Source organism: Phacochoerus africanus, chromosome 15 (genome assembly GCF_016906955.1).
Source record: "Phacochoerus africanus isolate WHEZ1 chromosome 15, ROS_Pafr_v1, whole genome shotgun sequence".
NCBI classification, from domain to species: domain Eukaryota; kingdom Metazoa; phylum Chordata; class Mammalia; order Artiodactyla; family Suidae; genus Phacochoerus; species Phacochoerus africanus.
Window position 1 is genome coordinate 106,398,739 of NC_062558.1, and position 20,602 is coordinate 106,419,340.

General features: G+C 39.4%; 2 protein-coding genes across 5 annotated transcripts in view; one reads left to right on the top strand and one right to left on the bottom strand.

Annotated features, from left to right (window-relative positions):
- Nucleotides 1-8,212, top strand: part of PLCE1 (phospholipase C epsilon 1) — a 349,119-nt gene extending 340,907 nt beyond the window's left edge. The window contains 1 exon segment of the mRNA XM_047759463.1: nucleotides 8,189-8,212. The gene's annotated coding sequence lies outside the window, so the exon portion shown is untranslated.
- NOC3L (NOC3 like DNA replication regulator) overlaps nucleotides 1-20,602 on the bottom strand; it is a 67,087-nt gene that overhangs the window by 14,418 nt on the left and 32,067 nt on the right. The window contains exons 14-22 of one of the 4 annotated variants that reach the window (XM_047759464.1): nucleotides 16,296-16,368; nucleotides 16,148-16,211; nucleotides 15,991-16,062; nucleotides 15,459-15,640; nucleotides 13,864-13,992; nucleotides 12,875-12,972; nucleotides 9,388-9,472; nucleotides 8,660-8,784; nucleotides 7,612-7,850 (exon numbers count right to left, since the gene is read on the bottom strand). In XM_047759464.1, coding sequence (XP_047615420.1) covers nucleotides 7,838-7,850; nucleotides 8,660-8,784; nucleotides 9,388-9,472; nucleotides 12,875-12,972; nucleotides 13,864-13,992; nucleotides 15,459-15,640; nucleotides 15,991-16,062; nucleotides 16,148-16,211; nucleotides 16,296-16,368 — 841 coding nt within the window. In that variant the 3' untranslated portion in view covers nucleotides 7,612-7,837. Of the gene's footprint in view, nucleotides 1-7,611; nucleotides 7,851-8,438; nucleotides 8,785-9,387; nucleotides 9,473-10,867; nucleotides 11,349-12,874; nucleotides 12,973-13,863; nucleotides 13,993-15,458; nucleotides 15,641-15,990; nucleotides 16,063-16,147; nucleotides 16,212-16,295; nucleotides 16,369-20,602 lie in introns of those variants that run through there. The other 3 variants (XM_047759465.1, XM_047759467.1, XM_047759468.1) reach the window with 3 other exon arrangements.

Sequence of the window (20,602 nt, forward strand, 5' to 3'; positions counted from 1 at the left end):
TTTATTGCTAAGTGATATAATATTTCATGTTATTGTAAAATACTCACCTCTAAAGTTTCAAGAGTTATCCCTAATAATAATCTAAGAATTTCTAAACAAGTTTTACATATATATATATATATATATATATATATATTTTTTTTTTTTTTTTTTTGGCAAGCAAGCAAAGTCTTTATTACAGGAAAACAAACAGCTCCCAGGACAGGCTGAGAAGGGGAGAAGAGTGCCCTCCTCTGTTGTCCTATAGGGGTTTTTATCCCTTAAAGATGGGGGGTACCAATGTGGGGTCCAGAAAGATGTGATTTTCTCCCATTGGCCTTCTAAACAAGTAATTATTTACCTTATCTGAAGGAATATATATATAACTAGTTGAAAGAAGTCCACTTTTTTTTTTTAAGTTGAACAATTTAATCGTGGTTAAAGAAGAAAAAAAAAAAACTTTCTAGAAAGAATGTCGTGTTCCAGGCAAAAATAGCCTAATGTTCCACCTCCCAGGAACATGATATTATAACACTGTGAGTTATAGGAAACAGTCTCTCCCCCAAACCCAGCCACCAGCGCTTTGGGTTCCTGTTGGCTGAAAACACTAAACCCTTAGTACACTTGTGTTTCCGATTCTTCATGTTTAAATATACTAACAAACCTATGATACAACTTTACAGGTGAAGATCTTTTGGCAAGAAGTTAAAGAATGATCATGACGGAAATAAATATAATTTCCTTATTTTCATTAAACTGGAAATTGATGATTTCTGAACTCATGATACGAGGCCCATGCTGAGGTCAACAAACAAAATGGCAGAGGGCTAGCTCCTGGCCAGTTTCTTGAAGAACGAAGCAGAGAAGCCCAGCAGACTGCCATTTTACACAGGTCAACAGTTAGAAGATCTACATAGCTAAGCTTGCAATAACTGACTTAGAGCAAGGGTCAGCAAACTTTGTGAAGGGCTAGATAGTAAATATTTTAGGCTTTATGGACCGTATGGTCTCTGTTGCAAGTACTCAGCTCTAGTGCAAAAGCAGTCATGGGCGATACATACATGAATGAATGTGGCTATGGTCCAATAAAGCTATTCAGAGACACTGAAATTAGTATTTTACATAAGTTTCCCATGTCCTGTTCTTCTGATTTTCTTAAATCACTTAAAAATGTAAAAACCCTTCTTAGTTCAAAAGCCACACAGAAACAGGTGGCAGGCTGGAGTCTGGTCCAAAGGGCCATAGTTTGCTGACCCGACTTAGAAAACTGAGAACAAGAGGCACAGAGGTCTAAAATAAGCAAGCTAGTTTGGTCATACGTTTTATGGCTGAGAATTGGAAGCTTTTGGGCATTGCAAGTGTAAATATGTCCTATAAGATTCATTAAAAAGTAGTTCAGTGTAGTTTCTATATTGTGTACCATAGTGTACTCTTAGGATTTCTTTTTTACATATAGAATCATGTTGGGTGGGGTTTTTTTTATGTTTATTACTTATATATTCACAGACTTTTGGTTTCCACAAAATGAATTTAGAATAACATATAATATAGTATCTACTGAGTTGTAACATCTTAACAAGAAACTTAACTGTATTTTTAAAGCAGAAGTAGATTGAGTTGGTGTTTATTTATTTTGCAAGGTTTGTACTGACACTGTACCTATCTATTTATTATACATAGCTTTCTTGATATCGCTTATGGATTAGAAGCATTAGTGGTTCTATTTGACTATTTGAAGATAAGTCTTCTAAAAAGAAATGTATGCTCGAAAAACCTGAACTAGACCAGAAGGCATCATTTTCACTTCTGATTCACTGAAGAGCTATTGATCCAAGGGAGACTTGCCATTTAATGTAAATTATTTTTAAAACTGTGTTGTATAAAACTAAAATGTAAGTGTAAAAGATTCTTTTTATTCTTGGTATGAAGCATATTATGTCTTTTAAAATGAAATGTGTTCCTCTAAAGTCCAAATTTTATCTATGGATATTAACATTTAAGGAGTTCCCGTCGTGGCGCAGTGGTTAACGAATCCGACTAGGAACCATGAGGTTGCAGGTTGGATCCCTGGCCTTGCTCAGTGGGCCAACGATCCGGCGTTGCCGTGAGCTGTAGTGTAGGTTGCAGGCGTGGCTTGGATCTGGCGTTGCTGTGGCTCCGGCATAGGCTGGTGGCTACGGCTCCCATTAGACCCCTAGCCTGGGAACCTCCATATGCCGAGGGAGTGGCCCTAGAAAAGACAAAAAAAACCCAAACATATAAGACTTTTTCTTCTTATTACTGCACCTGCGCCATATGGAAGTTCCCAGGCCAGGGGTTGAATTAGAGCCACAGCTGCCCACCTACACCACAGCCATGGCAACACCAAATCCTTCACCTACTGAGCAAGGCCAAGGATTGAACCCACATCCTCATGGACACTAAGTTGGGTTCTTAACTCATTGATCCACAAGAGGAATACCTAAGACATTTTTCTTCAAATTATGAAACACATTAAAAACCCTAACCTTTACTTTGAGAAGTTTTTCACCATAAAAATGAATAAAACAATCCCCAAGCTCTTTGCATACTCTAAAAAAAAAGTGTAATGCAGCTTTCCTGTTGTTGGAAGTTCTTACTGACTCAAAGCCTCAGCACTAGAATTACCATCTGCTTGTCCACAGAATTCAGCTATTCCAGTTTGATATCATTTGAACCCTGCTGCAGATTTCTTTTTAAATCAAATAGTCTACAACAAATGCACAATACTGCCTTTTTTTTTTTTTTTTATCTTTTGTCTTTTGAGGGCTGCACCCACAGCATATGGAGGTTCCCAGGCTAGAGGTCGAGTCAGAGCTGCAGCTGCTGGCCTACACCACAGCCACAGCAATGCAGGATCCGAGCCAAGTCTGTGACCTACACCACAGCTCACGGAAACGCCAGATTCTTAACCCACAGAGAAGGGCCAGGGATTGAACCCATGTTCTCATGAATACTAGTCAGGTTCTTTAACCACTGAGCTATGACCGTAACTCCCTGTCTCATTTTTAAAAACATCCAAAACCACTAAATCTCAAGCTCCTCTAAACTAATAGGCACTTTTTCCTTTCTGGTTGCACTTACCGTGTAATAAAAACCAAGTTATTGGTCTAATTGGCTCGAGTCAACGTGAAAACTGTGCAGAGTATAGAGATGGAAAGCAAGATTGGTCTCACTAGGTTTATCACCTGGCCTTGACTCTTTCTAAGTTCTGCCCTGCCCCAACCCTACCCCATAGACTTTAACATAGTTGATTTGGCTGAAGCATAAAATCTGAAACTTAAAACTTTGAGACTGAATGAGAGACTAAGTTTTGCATGAACCCAGCCTACTGCCAATGTTGCAACAACTTGGTTCATTCCGTTGAGAAGTGAAACTACATACTCTATTGTAGTTGAGTCTTTGTGATTTTAGGAGAGACATATTGCTCAAAATGTAAAGGATTTTTTTTTTTTTTTTGTCTTTCTAGGGCTGCACCCATGGCATACAGAGGTTCTCAGGTGAGGGGTCTAATCCGAGCAGTAGCCACCAGCCCAAGCCACAGCCACAGCAATGCAGGATCTGAGCTGCATCTGCAACTTATACCACAGCTCATGGCAATGCCAGATCCTTAACCCACCGAACGAGACCAGGGATCGAACCCACGTCCTCATGGATGCTAGTCGGGTTCATTAATCACTCACTGAGCCATGACACGAACTCCAGGATTTACTTTACTTTACTATTATGACTAATCAGCACAACCTGGTGTTTGCCCAAAGTAGGAAATCTTGACAGATTTTCTCTGAATTATACAGCTGTATCAGTATACCAAATGAAATTATCCTATTGTTTATAATACATCTGAAATAGCCACCCAGGAGTTCCCATCGTGGCGCAGAGGAAACAAATCCGACTAGGAACCATGAGGTTGTGGGTCTGACCCCTGGCCTCGCTCAGTGGGTTAAGGATCCAGCATTGCCGTGAGCTGTGGTGTAGGTCGCAGACACGGTTCAGATCTGGGGTTGCTGTGGCTCTGATGTAGCCTGGCAGGTACAGCTCCAATTAGACCCCTAACCTGGGACCCTCCATATGCTGTGGTTTCAGCCCTAAAAAGCCAAAAAGGCAAATTTTAAAAAAATAAAATAGCTACCCAGACTATAGCTATTTTACATTATACTTTTCAGACTACTAAAAATCTGGGTGGCACATTTTCATTAGTGAAGTTGAAAGGAAAAGAATCTAAATATGCAAGCTGGCTTTATTACAAAATTTTGAGGAAAAGTATTTTAAGATGCTTCACTAAAAACAAAAAGGAGCATGAATTGTCACTGTTAGTTGTCGTCAACTTTTAAGGTAATGATAGCTGGCAAGAAAGGATCTGAATAACAATCCTATATGATGTGTGATGCTGGAATTAACAGATTAATTTTCTCAGTCACCTCATCTGGAATTGGCTGTTTTGCAAACTAATGTTAAGTTTATGTAAGGGTGTGAAGGAGTTGAGTGTAAGTCTGAGGATAAATCCGAAGGAAGGAACATTATTGGGGCAGAAAGTGCTGTCTTAAAGGGAATGCCTCTTTTCATGTCATTCAACAAGTAAGTTATTTATAAATTCTCCAGTTGGCAGGTAATACAGTGTCCAGACCTAACAAAAATGAGGTACTGATGCCTTGTTTTTTAGTCACATTTACTTCCATATATAGTTCTCCCCCCTTTTTTTAATATTCAATAATTTTTAGTTTTTTTACTAAGTGTTGGTAACATCTATTGAAATTAAGCTAATGAGTAAATTTGTTTGTTCTAGGGAAGACATCACAATAGTGATAGAAAAGCCCTTTTTGGGGTTGGGGGGTGGCTGCATCTGTGGCATGTGATGTGGGGGATTGAAACTGCCCCTGCAGTGACAAAGCTGGATCCTTAACCCATTGCACCACAGAACTCCAGAGGTTTCCCATCTTAATGGCCTGGAGACACTGGAGGCTCATTAATGATAGAAAGCCTCAACTATGGCTCCATATGTATTCTTTTTTAAAAACATCTTCCCTTTCCTGTTCTCTCCCTTTCCAATATATCTATACACCTCTCCTCCTGTGCCCAGATCCTCACAGGTCTTGCTTAATTCTGAAAAGTAATCAGAACTCTCATACTGGTGATTAAAATTGAATAAGCAAATCACAAAGCTCTACAACTATCCCCATGCCAGTAAGTAGGGTGATTTTCCTGGCTGGTGTCTGATCTAAAACTTGGCATAGTGAGAGGCAGCCTGTGGGGAAAGAGCTCTCAGTTGCTTCTCTCACATCAGCAGCAGGGCAAGAAGAGGTGAATACCTGGGCCCTCCAAAAAGTTATTAGAAAAGGAGATTGCCTCTTACTCAAAGCCCATACTTCATTTCTATGATATATTACATTGTTTTGTTTTTTCCACTTTATGGCTGCACCTGTCACACATGCAGCCAGGGATTAACTCCAAGCTGCGGCTGCGATGTATGCGACAGCTGCAGCTGCGATGTATGTGACAGCTGCAGCATTGCTGAATCCTTTAACCCACTGCACCAGGCCAGGAATCAAACCTGCAACTCCGGAGCGACCCTGAGCCACCCCAGTCAGATTATTAACCACTATGCCATGGTGGGAACTCCCATTGTTAACAATTTATATGGTCTCTGTCATCTCTTATCAACTTCCTAAATGCAATGCTTGCCTAAGGATTTTGATAAGAAATACTGAATCTTGATGATTATCAAGCTGTTTGTATACAAATCACAGATCCAAAACATACTATGCTCAAGTCTGCCAATAGGCAGGCCTCTGAAACCTTCCATATTTCAGATGATACAGGTCCCTGAAATTTGAAACAACTCACTCTGACGTTGAATTGGGTAGTGTCACATTCAAAAAAAAATGTGTGAATGATCTGACTTGGCATGTAAGCACATAGAAGACTGAGGCTGCATCTTACTACTTCACTTTACTTGTAAGTGCCTAGCACAGTGCTAAGCCCATAGTAGGTGCTCACTATTTAGTTAAAAACTGTTAGGGCTGTAGCTTATTATAGCCTAGCCTCAGGGTGTGTGTTGTGTGTTGTTATTATTAATGACTACGATATTTAGCTCTGAAAGTGAAACTCATCAATACAAAGTTATGGAAGTTAGTGCATAAATCTGTTTCATCCTCAGATTCATAGAGGCTATTCAAATACTAGATGTATAATTTTATGGTCCCACTGTGAGTCTCTATATATGTAACAAGATTAAAAGCATAATACAAGTGTGAAATAACTGATGAATTTCTCTCAAAATTGATTTTTTGCCTGTAGTTTCTGCTGCCAAAGTGAACTATAAATGTATTTGTATATGTTTGGAAAATAAATGCTTTGTGACATGTATTGGTCACTCATACTCCAAAGGGGAAAGACCCCTTGGTCATCTTAACAAATATTCATAACATTCTTGGACTCTGATATCTAGAAAATAGGTTAAAAGCAAATATTTTATGTTGAATAACACATTTCTCACCATTAAATAATCAAGCCTAAAAAACTGACCTCAGAAACACTAAAAAATCATATATAATATGCTAAAAGATTAACATGCACTATTAAGCTGATGTTCATCATTCTGCTGGAAATGATAAACTATTTTATTTCACGAGAAAAAAAAACTTTAAGCACTAAACTAAAATATTTAGCTTCTATAATTTTGAAGAAATAGATTTATTTTTTTCAAATGATTATTTTTTTTCCATTATAGCTGGTTTACAGTGCTCTGTCAATCTTCTACCGTCCGGCAGTGACCCAGTCACACACACCATCTTCCATAATGTTCCATCACAAGTGACCATAGTTCCCAGTGCTATACAGCAGGATCTCACTGCTTATCCATTCCAAACGCAATAGTTTGCATCTATTAACCCCAGATTCCCAGTCCATCCCACTCCTTTCCCCTCCCCCTTGGCAACCATATGTCTGTTCTCCTATGAGTTTCTTTTCTGTGGAAAGGTTCACTTGTGTCATATATTCTATTCCAGATATGTGATACCATATGGTATTTGTCTTTCTCTTACTTAATATGAGAGTCTCTAGTTCCATCCATGTTGCTGCAAATGGCATTATTTTTCTTTTTTATGGCTGAGTAGTATTCCATTATGTACCACATATGTACCACATCTTCTTAATCCATTTGTCTGTCGATGGACATTTAGGTTGTTTCCATGTCTCGGCTATTGTAAATGGTGCTGCAGTGAACATACGGGTGCATGTGTATTTTTCAAGGAAAGTTTTGTCTGGGTATATGCCCAAGAGTGGGACTGCTGGATCATATTGTAATTCTATATTTAGTTTTCTGAGGAACCTCCATACTGTTTTCCATGGTGGTTTTACCAATTTACATCCCCACCAACAGTGTAGGAGGGTCCCCTTTTCTCCACACTCTCTCCCAGCATTTGTCATTTGTGGACTTATTCATGATGGCCATTCTGACTGGTGTGAGGTGGTATCCCATAGTAGTTTTGATTTGCATTTCTCTAACAATCAGTGATGTTGAGTATTTTTTCATGTGCTTGTTGGCCATCTGTACATCTTCCTTGAAGAAATGTCTATTCAGGTCTTTTGCCCATTTTTCAACTGGCTTGTTGGCTTTTTTGCTGTTGAGTTGTATAAGTTGTTTGTATATTTTAGAGATTAAGTCCTTGTCAGTTGCATCATTTGAAGCTATTTTCTCCCAAGAAATATGAGATTTAGTTGGACTGCTATGCATTTCTTAAAATTCTCACATCAGAAGAACAGGAAGCAGAAAAAAGCAGCTGTTTTCTTCAACTATTCACAGTAGAGAATATTTATAACCTGGTTATTAAAACACATTTCATAGGCCATTCCTAGAATAAAACAATAGCTGTTAGATAAAATACTGCTTTTAAATTGTATTCATAAGAATAGGCATTTCATCTGTTTAAAAAAAAAAAAAAAAAGGCAGTGGGAGAAGACCCTCACTGGGTACTGTTTATCCTTAAAACAGAATAGTAGTCTCAGACTTTTTTCTACCTGGGAGCAATTCTTCCCCCCCATTAACCTCCAGGGCATGACAGAAAATGCAAAGAACTTCGAAGAGACTAGAATCACACTCAGACTTTGACAGTAGCCATGACGCCCCTCATTCTTTTTCACATAGGCCAAATTAGATTACTTCTTTTTCTTTTCTTTGCTGCTCCTGCAGCATGCAGAAGTTCCTGGCCTTGGGATCAAACCTGCACCAGAGCAGTGATCAGAGCCTCTCCAGGAACACCACCAGGTCCTTAAACCTGCTGAGCCACAGAGGAACTCTGAAATTAGGTTACTTCTTGAAGCATACCATCCAGTAAGAGTCAAAGAACCTGGTATCCAATTGCAAGCTATTCTTCCTTTTCTCAAAAAATCTTCATAAAATTATATACACCCAAATTTAGAATGTTATTTCCATTGTGGTGTTGCAATAAAAATGTTTATTTGGTTATAAAGAGTAACTGAATGATAAAAAGCAATCTTATGGTCTTGATTTTCCTGTGCCTATTTTCACAACTGACAGAACTCTGTGCCAAGCAAAGGGAAATTCTTCCTCCTCAAGAAGGTCCTAAATTAATGACATAGCTTTATGTGCATCTGCACAAACCATACAAAAAAGTCCACTGACTCCTCATTCTTCTACTACCGTTGTGATGTTTCCAAATACTTGGTGAAATCCAGAGGCAACGGAGTAGCATCTTCATTGCAATATCTTTTGATTAGCTGATTTAAATCTTCATTCAAAAATGAATCCCCTTGTAAAACTTTATCCTGAAAAAATATTAAAAGTATGAGTTAGGAGTTCCCATCATGGCGCAGTGGTTAATGAATCCGACTAGGAACCATGAGGTTGTGGGTTCAATCCCTGGCTTTGCTCAGTGGGTTAAGGATCTGGCGTTGCCGCGAGCTGTGGTGTAAGTTGCAGACGCGGCTTGGATCCCGCGTTGCTGTGGCTCTGGTGTAGGCCGGTGGCTCCAGCTCTGATTCGACCCCTAGCCTGGGAACCTCCATATGCCGTGGGAGCGGCCCAAAGAAATAGCAAAAAGACAAAAAAAAAAAAAAATTTTTTTTGAGTTAAAAGGTTTTATGCCATAAGCAAAAGCAAAGCCCTGAGCAAAGGAACAGCTGACCCCAAACAACACATGAAACATAACAATGACAGGTGATAGGTCATATCAGCCATATCCTAAATGAAATGAAAGTTTCATGACTTTCTCTATAGAAGTCCATCCCCAGAGAGCCTTCCTACTGTCAACTCCTAAACACACACAAAAAAACTACCTAGAAAACAATTTAGCAAGTTGAAATCAGTTAAGAGATATTAATTTAGTTTTTTCCTTTTTTTTTTTTTAATAAATGAAAAGTACCACATACTTTCCTTTTGGAGTTTGAAGATTCAACAGGAGGATTGAATGTCATTGCTGCCATGCTGTAAGCCTCAAAAAGTTCTGTAGCAGATCTATAATCAAAAATGTAAGAAATGAAAGACACCACCAAATCTGTATAACTTGAAAATAATTAAATTGTACCCAGAGAATGACTGATTATTCTAAACCCGTATATAACACAACCCCGGTTTGGTTTTTGTGACTTTTTTCTCATTAAAATCTTTGTCCCAGTTTTACTGGGATATAACTGACATAGATCACTATGTAAGTTTAAGTTGTACATCATGATCTGAGCTGCATACATCATGAAATGAATATCACAGTAAGTTTAGTGAACATCCATCATCTCATACAGATACAAAATTAAATAGAAAATAATTTTTTTTCCTTCTGATGGGAAATCTTAAGATTTATTCTCTTAACTTTCATATACAGCATACAGTAGTGTTAATTATACTTATTGTGTTGTACATTACATCTCTCCTACTTTGCTATCTTCTAACTGGAGGTTTTACCTTTTGACTGCCTTCATCCAATTCCCCTTCTGGTAACCACAAGTCTGATCTTTTCTATTAGTCTGTTTTTAAAGTATAATTCACCTACAACAGTATGTTAGCTCCTGTTACACAACATAGTGATTTGATATTTCTATACATTTCAAAATGATCATCCCAAGAAGTTTGGTTACCATCTGTCATAATACAAAGACATTACATAATTATTTCATACATTCTCCACACTGTACATTTCATACTTATGACTCATTTATTTTGTAACTATTAAGTATGCATCTCCTAATCTCCCCCCACCAATTTCTCTCCTCCTCCTAACCCCTTCCCTTCTGGCAACTACCTATATCTCTGTATCTATAAATCTGTTTCTGTTTTGTTCATCTGTTCTAGTTTTTTGGGGGAGTGGGGTGAAATCATACAGTATTTGTCTTTTTTTTTTTCTGTCTTTTTTTAGGGCTGCAGCTGCAGCCTATGGAGGTTCCCCGGCTAGGGGTCCAACTGGAGCTATAGCCGCCACCCTACACCAGAGCCACGGCAACGTAGGATCTAAGCCACGTCTGCAATCTACACTACAGTTCATGGCAATGCCAGATCCTTAACCCACTGAGCAAAGACAGGGATCAAACCTGCAAACTCATGGTTCCTAGTCAGATTCGTTAACCACTGAGCCAAGATGGGAACTCCATGTATTTCTCTTTCTGTGACTTATTTCACTTAGTATGACCTCTAGGTCCATCCATGATATTGCTAATGGCAAGTTTTAATTTTTTTCACGACTGAGTAATATTCCATTGTATTACGTATGTATAATGCATCTTTATCCATTCATCTATTGATAAATCAGGGCACTTAAGATGCTTCCATATCTTGGCTATTGTAAATGATGCTGCAATGAGCATAGGGATACATATCTTTTCTCATTTGTGTTTTTGTTTTCTTTGGAAACCAACAAAATATATTTATTTAAATAATCCTAAATCTCGTCTTATGACACCATTGTCCAACTAAATTCACCTCAGAGATGTATAGTATACATTCAAAAATATAGGCCTGGATGAAAAGGCTGAGCAAAAGACCTCAAGCTCAACGTGATCAAATCTCAACTCAACCAGGTATGTGAACAATATGCTGAGTATAAGCTAGTCATGAGAGTATAAGGCATGGAGTTATTTTCCATGGATTTCAGCTCAACCCTTCAGTTGTTTACCTGGACTGAAAGTAAAGAGAAGCCGATCAGGAGAGAGTAAATGTCTATACCTATGCATCTAAATGAATCCTTAATGATTTGAGACTGGTCCACTTTCCCCAACGGAGACTAGCAAGGGCCTTCAGGGTTGCAATCAGGCTCACATCCCAAGTGCCACTCTCCAGGGGAAGCCCGTCATGAGGTCTCCTTTTTCAAGGTTTTGGGATAAACCCATTCCTCATCTTCCTCCTGAAAAGGAAACTTCTGGCATAAATGAGGCAAAAAGTTGAAGATCTCTGATAAAAACACGCCAGAAAAGGATCATGAAAAAGTGAAAAAAATCATTTTCTCCTTTTTTTTCCTTTTGAAAAATAAAGCTGGGGGACAAGTGGGAAGTTTGAGGGATGAAAAAAGTAAATGGCCATCTTACTTAGTTAATAAGACCTAGTTATATAATAGGTCTTAGTTAATAAGGCCAAAGGTTATTTCTATCTTACTCAGAAGGAAATGGATTTACAAGAAATTTATGCCTCATTTAGAAAGGGAAGCAGCTTACTACTGCCAGGTTAAAATAGAGGACCTGTTTTGCCAAATCTCCCGGTCAGTACTTCAAGAGAAGCTGGCAATGTGGTGTTTAGGTGAATGCTTCCAATATTTAAAAGATAGCGGAGTTCCCGTCGTGGCGCAGTGGTTAACGAGTCCGACTAGGAACCATGAGGTTGCGGGTTCGGTCCCTGCCCTTGCTCAGTGGGTTAACGATCCGGCGTTGCCGTGAGCTGTGGTGTAGGTTGCAGACGCGGCTCGGATCCCGCGTTGCTGTGGCTCTGGCGTAGGCCAATGGCTACAGCTCCGATTCGACCCCTAGCCTGGGAACCTCCATATGCCGCGGGAGCGGCCCAAAGAAATAGCAAAAAAAGACAAAAAAAATAAAATAAATAAAAGATAGCAACTAATGACATTTTTATTCAAACTCTGAAGGGGCCAAAAATCTTGCCTTAAGATCACTTGTCTGTGATCTCCAATTTAAAGAAACAAGTGGGCTTGCAAAGGAGAAAAATCTACAGCAAAATATTAATTCTGAGTAGTGGGAATATTAGAGGGTATTTTTATATCATTTTCTGTATAACTAAAGTATTTGCTAATGGGGGAGTGATTTATACTGTTTCAACTTCTCTGTACTTTTTAAAATTTTTCAGAATAAAAAGTTGTTCTTTTAGGAGGATGCTTTTCCCATCTGGAAGAGTATAAGGTGAATGCTAGAAGCACCAGTCCAAATCACAGGTCAGGGGGCACTGAATAGAAATGGCTGTGAGCGCCAAGGAAAGAGACTGCTCCCTCCTGGTTGGCAGGGTTCAAAGTACTTCTTTTCTCTCCCTCCTCACTTCTCCCTTTCTGGTCCTAGCAGAACCACTCAAAGAGAAACAGGAGTCTCGTTGTGGTTGGATTCATGGGTCTTCCTGTAGAGCAAATATGGCATATCTTCTTAAATGCTAAACCTAAGTAATTAGCATTTGGGGATTCGCCATGCTATTCTTTCTACTGATCTGTATGTGTGAAACGTTCTTTGACCCTCCCCCGTCACCCAGCCCCCGCCCCGAGTCAGCATGTTTTCCCTTTGGAATAATTCAGGAATGTTACATAGACCAAAGTCAGATAACCAACTAGCACTTTACATTTTGAAATCTATTACTTTGTAAAACAGACTTCTCTTAGTTTAAAAAAAAAGCTATCAACTGAAATTTGAAGTTCTGTAATAAGGCAATGCTAAATACTACCTTCGGCTCAACTCTGGTTTGAGTGCTTCTGAGCCTTCAGAAGGAGCTCCAGCGATGAGGTGAGCTGCAAATCTCCGCACTATGGGGTGGTAATGTCGCTGAAGGGAACAAGACAATCACATTTTGCACAAGTCAATATTTTATAATACACCAGCTATACTTCAATAAACACTAATTTTTTTAGAACTGCATATGCATATGTAATTCATAAGAACCATATACCTACAGAAAAAAACTATTTTTGCTCAAGGGATTCCAACACAAATCTGTTTGATACCAAGTTACCAGTGACATAGCTTTGTCTTGCTTTTACAGGATGAAAAGAAAATATATTTCCTATAAGCCTCATTCTAATGCTGCTGTCTGCACTGTATGATCACAACAGAGGTGAAACCTTCTTGAAACTGGTGGCTGTATGAAAGTCTCCCTGAATATTCAAGACAGGAAACAAATATACCCAATGACAAACCTTCTATTCTGAATAATGTTAGGGAAAGATTTCAAGAAATTTCACACCACAAAAATTGCCATCATTTTCTGCTTCCTTAGAAAATGCATCTCAACATCTTAACAGTGAGGGCAGGGAAAAATAAAACAGGAATTCTGGGGGAGTTCCTGTCATGGCTCAGTGGAAACAAATCTGACCAGTATCCATGAGAATTCAGGTTAGATTCCTGGCCCCACTCAGTGGATTAAGGATCCAGAGTTGCCACAAGCTGTGGTGTAGGTCGCAGACATGGCTTGGATCTGGCGTTGCTGTGGCTGTGATGTAGGCCAGTATAGCCCTGATTCGACCCTAGCCAGGGAACCTCTATGTGCCGCAGGAGCAGCCCTAAAAAGACAAAAAAATAAAATAGGTATTCTGGGAAAACACTTCCAAAACAAAATATATTAAGTTCTCTGGCAATTATAACTATTTGGGGAAACACTGAAAAAAAAAAATTGTTCACAAAGGGCAGGGGAGAGTGTAAGGGAACAGACACTCCTACCCGCAATGCATGCAATTCCCAAAGTGCAGTGTTCTGAGCATTACAGTACTCAGGTTCATCCAGCTCAGGAAGGAAAACTCCACTTCCCTGCGATTCATTATCAAGCAACAGATCTGTTTTGGGGAAAGTCTGCAAAAATATCACATAAAAAGAAGGATTAATTGAAGTAATATTGTTAACTTTAAGAATGTTATTGGGTTCTGCACTTCTATTTGTATTTAAATATAATTTGATTTTATAGTTATATAAGAGCTATAAGCACATGCACTTTATACCTAGTATTAATTTTTGCAATTTAAGTTTATACCATAAGAAATAAAAACTGCAAAGAAATATTTTCTTTGCTTGTTTTGAAGAGAATTTATCTTGCAAAAGAAAAAAAAAGATATTCTTTCTTCATCAATCCTTCTTTTAGGAATCTTTCCTATAGAAATAATTATACATATAAAAATATTCACTATAACATCATTCGTAATAGCAAAAAAAAAAAAAAGGAAAGAACATATGCCCATCAAAAGAAGAAGCCAGGAGTTCTCACTGTGTTGCAATGGGTTAAGGAACTGGCATTGTCACAGCAGTGGCATAGGTCGAAGCTGTGGCTCAGATTTGATCCCTGGCCAGGAATTTGATATGCCACATGCGCACGTGCAGGCAAAAAAAAAAAAAAAAAAAAAAAGGAAGAAAAAGAAAAAGCCACAATGCCTAAATTTAAATTCCACCTCTTCTACTTACTAGCAATATCTCTTTAGGCAAGTTATTTAGACTCTGTGGGCCTGTTTTCCTCATCTATAAAATGGGAACAATAACAGTAGCTACTTCGCAAAGTTGTTATGCAAATCAAGCAAGTTAACTTTTTTTAAAAGCATTATAACAGCTGAAGTCACAGAGTAAGAACTATGTGTTCATTACCATTAAGTGCTAAAAAAAAAAAAAAAAAAGTTGTGGGGAGTTCCCTTTGTGGCGCAGCGGAAACAAATCCAACTAGTAACCCATGAGCTTGCAAGTTTGATCCTGGCCTTGCTCAGTGGGTTAAGGATCTGGTGTTGTCATGAGCTGTGGTGTAGGTTGAAGACGCAGCTCGGATCCTGCGTTGCTGTGGCTGTGGTGTAGGCCAGCGGCTGTAACTCCAATTCAACCCCTAGCCTGGGAACCTCCATGTGCCATGGATGTGGCCTAAAAAAAAAAAAAGCAAAAAAATAAAAATAGTTGTAGAGGAATAATGTATATCATAATCCCTTCAATCACCTTTCCATAAAAAAAAAAGTTCCATTGTTTGTGTGCGTGCATGTGTGTGTGTGTGTGTGTGTGTGTGTGTGTGTGTGTGTGTGTGTGGTGAACACATTTATAAATGAATTTTGAAGTCTGCTGGAAGGACACTGACCAAATGGTAAAAATGGTTATCTTTGCATAGTATCACCAGGGTGAAATGCTTTCCTTTTGTAATTTTATGTACTTCTCTCTTATCACCTAATTTTGTTGTGTGAATCACTTTTATAATTAAAATGATAATGTAAGTGAGGAAAAAGACGTGCATCAAACAAAACAGTACTGTTGCAATGCAAGAACTAGCTCTATTCGTTTGTCTCACTACTTACATGCATTAATATTCTGTTAGTTGCTAAAATGCCAATGCTTGAATTTGGAAGCACGTGAAGAGCAAGGGTACAGAGGCGCTTGATGAAGGCCAGGGCCCGCTGCTGAGAAACCTGCTTTCTGCGTTTAGTCAGCATGACATCAAGGCACTGAAGGACGATCTCAACCCCTTCATTTGTAGCACCTAAAATAGCAGATACACCCTTCAGGGCTATTTTCATTACTATTTCATTACGCAACTTCACTAAACTCTGGAAAAATCCAAGATGAGCCTGTTCTACTGGTCCCACATCACTTCCCTCAGTGATGCAGTGGTGCTATACTACTCACAGGATGCCAGGAGTCATACTGCATCTCTGGTCAATTCCTAAAGTTCTCTCTCCAAGTCTCACTGACAGTTCAATATAGATGCGGCACTGGCAGGCCAGCATTTTATATACCAGCTCCTATTTCTCAATTTTCCTTGACTATAATTCTGTCACAACATATTCTTAAAAGAGAAAAATTAAAGATGCATTACCTAATCTTACATACCTGCATGTAACTTGAACAGTGTTTTGTAAAGATGTGTATAGAATTTCATTGGATCAATATTCAGTACATCACCTTTGAAATGACAATAAACACCAATTAGGTATGTTACAGCCTCCAAAGTTAAAGCCAACAAAACTCGATCAAGAAAGTGTCTTACCTTGCCCAGAAAGAATATGAAAAGCAGTCTGAACACAGTGAAGACTTTCTTGATAGCTTAGGTCCTTAAAATGAAAAGAGAAAAAAAAGAATATTAAGAATAATTACCATTATATCTTGAAAAGTAATTCAATAGTAGAGTTACTTACACCAGACTCAATGAGAGAGTGTAGAACTACTAATAAGTCATCAAAAAACTCCACATTTATAAGGTGAGCAAACCTAAAACCAAACAAAATTTAGTTAAAAGTTAGGCTAAAAACAGAAAGCAGCTAAAAATTAAACTTGACTTTAAAACCATATTTTTCATAGTCCTTATTCGAAAAATGCTAGCTATGATGAAGATGATGGTGATTATTGATACTTTTCATTAACTGAGACTGGCCTTTTGGACAATTCATCTACAATCAGATACTCTACTCAACAGGAAAATATGAGACACTAAACTAAACTATTATCTCAAAAGCACTTCTGCCCTGAGAAAGAAGCTGCCAAGAACAAACAACTTCTCTAAGGAAAGTTAACCAGGTGCCCAGCAATGTTCAAACCACAAAGGAGCCAGCAGTATAAGCTTCTAGGAAAACAGGGCACAAAAAGGAAAGAAGGAAAGACTCAGTTATCATAAAGAAACAGACCCTATAAAAGTTTTAAAATAAAATGCTGGATCTAGTGTCTAGTTCAGGCTGAGCAATCCATTACCCGTATAATCCTCTATAAGAGCGGACAGTCCTGGTCCTCTATTTCTAGAAATAACTGAGATCACTCAACAGAGCTACTAAATGTCAGAGCACTCTGTACACTCTAAGATATTTAGCACTGAAATAAACTAAAATTATCTCTTCAATATTAGTGCAAGAGCTTCTGACACTAGGTAAATCTTAGAAGGAAAGACCTCAGAAGTCATGTATTCTGTGTGTTGGTACAACCTTTTTGGAAAGCAATTTGGCAATATTTATCCAAATTTAAAATGAACATACCTTTTGATCTGGCAATATATGCACACAAGGGCATTGAGGATATTTCCAGTACAGCTTTGGGGACTGACCAAATAAAGTTTTATATATATCCACAAAACAGAGTATTAAAGTTCATACTTTAAAAAAAGTTTATCTATTTGTGCTAACATGGAAGGATACCCAGAATAACTGTTTATCCAAAAAAAAAAAAAACCCAAAAAACAAAAGTTACAGAACAGTATAAATTTGAGTAAAAGATTCAGTTTGTATGAAAGAAGGCAGGTGAGCAGATTTAGGGAGGGAACTCCTAATTTTTAACTGCATTATTTGAATTTTTAAAATGAGCATATATTATTAAAAGTGTAAATAAAGAAATTCGGGAGTTCCCACTGCGGCTCATTGAAAACAAACCTGACTAGTATCTATGAGGATGCGGGTTCGATCCCTGGCTTCACTCAGTGGGTTAAGGATCCAGTGTTGTTGCGAGCTGTGGTGCAGGTCACAGGCGCAGCTCAGATTCCACATTGCTGTTGCTGTGGAGCAGGACAGTGGCTACAGCTCTGAGTCAAACCCTAGCCTGGGAAGTTCCACATGCTGCGGGTATGGCCCTTAAAAAAAAAAAGAAAAGAAATTAATCTTTGAAAAAACAAACAAGTTCTCCTTAACGTAAAAATAATCCCTTCTCTTTGAAAATCTGACCAACCTCTCGTTTAATGACAAGGGCCACACTATAAGGAAAAGCATCTCATCGCCAAATAGGTCCAGTCATTGGAAAGTAATCTCTACTATATTGAACTGAATTTGCCTTTTCTCTATCTTCCAGCCATTAGTCCTATTTCTTTTTTTTTTTTTTTAATGTCTCCAAAGGAATGCAGTGATTTCTCATGTGTGAGTGAGGGAAGCATCTTTATTTTTATTTATTTATTTATTTTTGTCTTTCGTCTTTTTTGTTGTTGTTGTTGCTATTTCTTGGGCCGCTCCTGCGGCATATGGAGGTTCCCAGGCTAGGGGTCTAATTGGAGCTGCAGCCACCGGCCTACACCAGAGCCACAGCAACTCGGGATCCGAGCCGCGTCTGCAACCTACACCACAGCTCATGGCAACGCTGGATCGTTAACCCACTGAGCAAGGGCAGGGACCGAACCCGCAACCTCATGGTTCCTAGTCGGATTCGTTAACCACTGCGCCACGAAGGGAACTCCATTAGTCCTATTTCTAAAGCTGAAGCGTCCAACAGTGGTAGCCATTAACCATCCACTAGCCATTAGGCATTTGAACTGGGGCAAATTCAAATTGAGAGGCGCTTTAAGTGTAAAATGTACACCAGTTTTCAAAGATACATTATGAGGAGATTAAGATGTCAGAATAGAAGGACTGGAGCTCAACTTCTCTCCTAAACACAACAAAATTTACAACCAAATGCTGAGCAATCTTCCACCAAATGGACCAGAAACTTTCAAAAAGATATCCTATTCCAGAAGCCAAAGAGAAGGCCACATCAAAAGGTAGGAGGGGCAATTACACAATATGAACAACCCCAGAGCTCCCAGGTGGAAGTTCCACAGACTAGAAAGTAACTGTACCACAGAGACTCACCTACAGGAGTAACAGTTCTCAGGCCCATATCAAACCCCCACACATGGGGATCTGACACTGGGAGAACAAGCCCCCAGAGCATCTGGCATTGAAGGTCAGTGGGGCTGGTGTGCAGGAGCTCCATAGGACTAGGGGAAACGGAGACCCCATTCTGAAAAGGCACGCACAGACTTTCACGTGCACTGGGTCTCAGGGAAAAGCAAAGGCTCTGTAGGAATCTAGGTCAAACCTGACCGCAGTTCTTATGGACCTCCTGGGAGAAGAGGGGGTGAATGTGGCTTGTTGTGGGGGAAGGGCATTGGAAGCAAAGCTCTCAGGAATATTCATCAGCATGCATTTCTCTGGAGGTGGCCATTTTGGGAAAATCTAGCCCCACCCGTCAGTGCTGAGAGGCTCCAGGCCAAACAACAATCCAGGTGGGATCACAGCCAGGCCCATCACTAAACAGGCTGCCTAAAGACCCCTCAGGCACACAGCCACCTCTATTCTCACCCAGAGACAAAGAGGGATAGGAATAAGCTCCACCTACCAGTGGGCAGGCATCAGCCCCCCCCATCAGGAAGCCTACAGCAAGGCCCCATATTGACTTCAGCCACAAGGAGGAAAAACACCATAAGTACAAGAGGCTACAACTCTATTATCTGTAAAAAGGTCACCACACCAAAAACCTATAAAAATGAAAAGACAGAGAATTATAACTCAGATGAGGGAGAAAGGAAAAACCCTAGAAAAACAGCTAAGTGATCAGGAGATTCTCACCTTCCAGGAAAAAGACTTTAGACTGTCAATGCTGAAGATGATGCAAGACATTGGAAATAAACTGGAGGCAAAGATGGATAACTGACCAAAGAGATACAAGATATAAAACTTAAGAAGAGATGCAAAATACAATAACTGAAATAAAAAATTCATTAGGGGAATTCCCGTCGTGGTGCAGTGGTTAACGAATCCAACTAGGAACCATGAGGTTGCGGGTTCAATCCCTGCCCTTGCTCAGTGGGTTAATGATCCGGCGTTGCCGTGAGCTGTGGTGTAGGTTGTAGATGCGGCTCGGATCCAGCGTTGCTGTGGCTCTGGCGTAGGCCAGTGGCTGCAGCTCCAATTAGACCCCTAGCCTGGGAACCTCCATATGCCGCGGGAGCGGCCCAAGAAATAGCAAAAAGACAAAAAAAAAATAAATCCACATTATTTAAAAAAAAAAAAATTCATTAGAAGCAGCCAACAGCAGAATACAGGAGGCAGAAGAACAAATGAGTGAGGTGGAGGACAGATTAGTGGAAATCATGGATGCAGAACAATAAAGAGAAAAAAGATTGAGAAGAAATGAAGAGAGTCTCAGAGAATGCTGGGACAATATTAAAAGCACCAACATCCATATTATAGGGGTGCCAGAAGGAGAAGAGAGAGAGAAGGGGACAGAAAAAACATTCAAGATAATAGCCGAGGAGTTCCCATTGTGGCTCAGTGGTTAACGAATCCGACTAGGAACCATGAGGTTGCGGGTTTGATCCCTGGCCTTGCTCAGTGGGTTAAGGATCCAGCGCTGCCATGAGCTGTGGTGTAGGTCGCAGACATGGCTCGGATCCCGAGTTGCTGTGGCTCTGGTGTAGGCCAGAGGCTACAGCTCCGATTTGACCCCTAGCCTGGGAACCTCCATATGCTGCAGGAGTGGCCCAAGAAAATAGCAACACACACACACAAAAAAAAAAAAAAAAAAAAGGTAATAGCGGAAAACTTCCCTAACATGAGATAGGAACACTCACTCAAATCCAGGAAGCGCAATGAGTTCCATATAAAATAAACCCAAAGAGGAATACACCAAGACACATATTAATCAAATTGACCAAAATTAAAGACAAAGAGAAAATCTTGGAAGCAGCTAAGGAAAAGAAACAAGTAACATA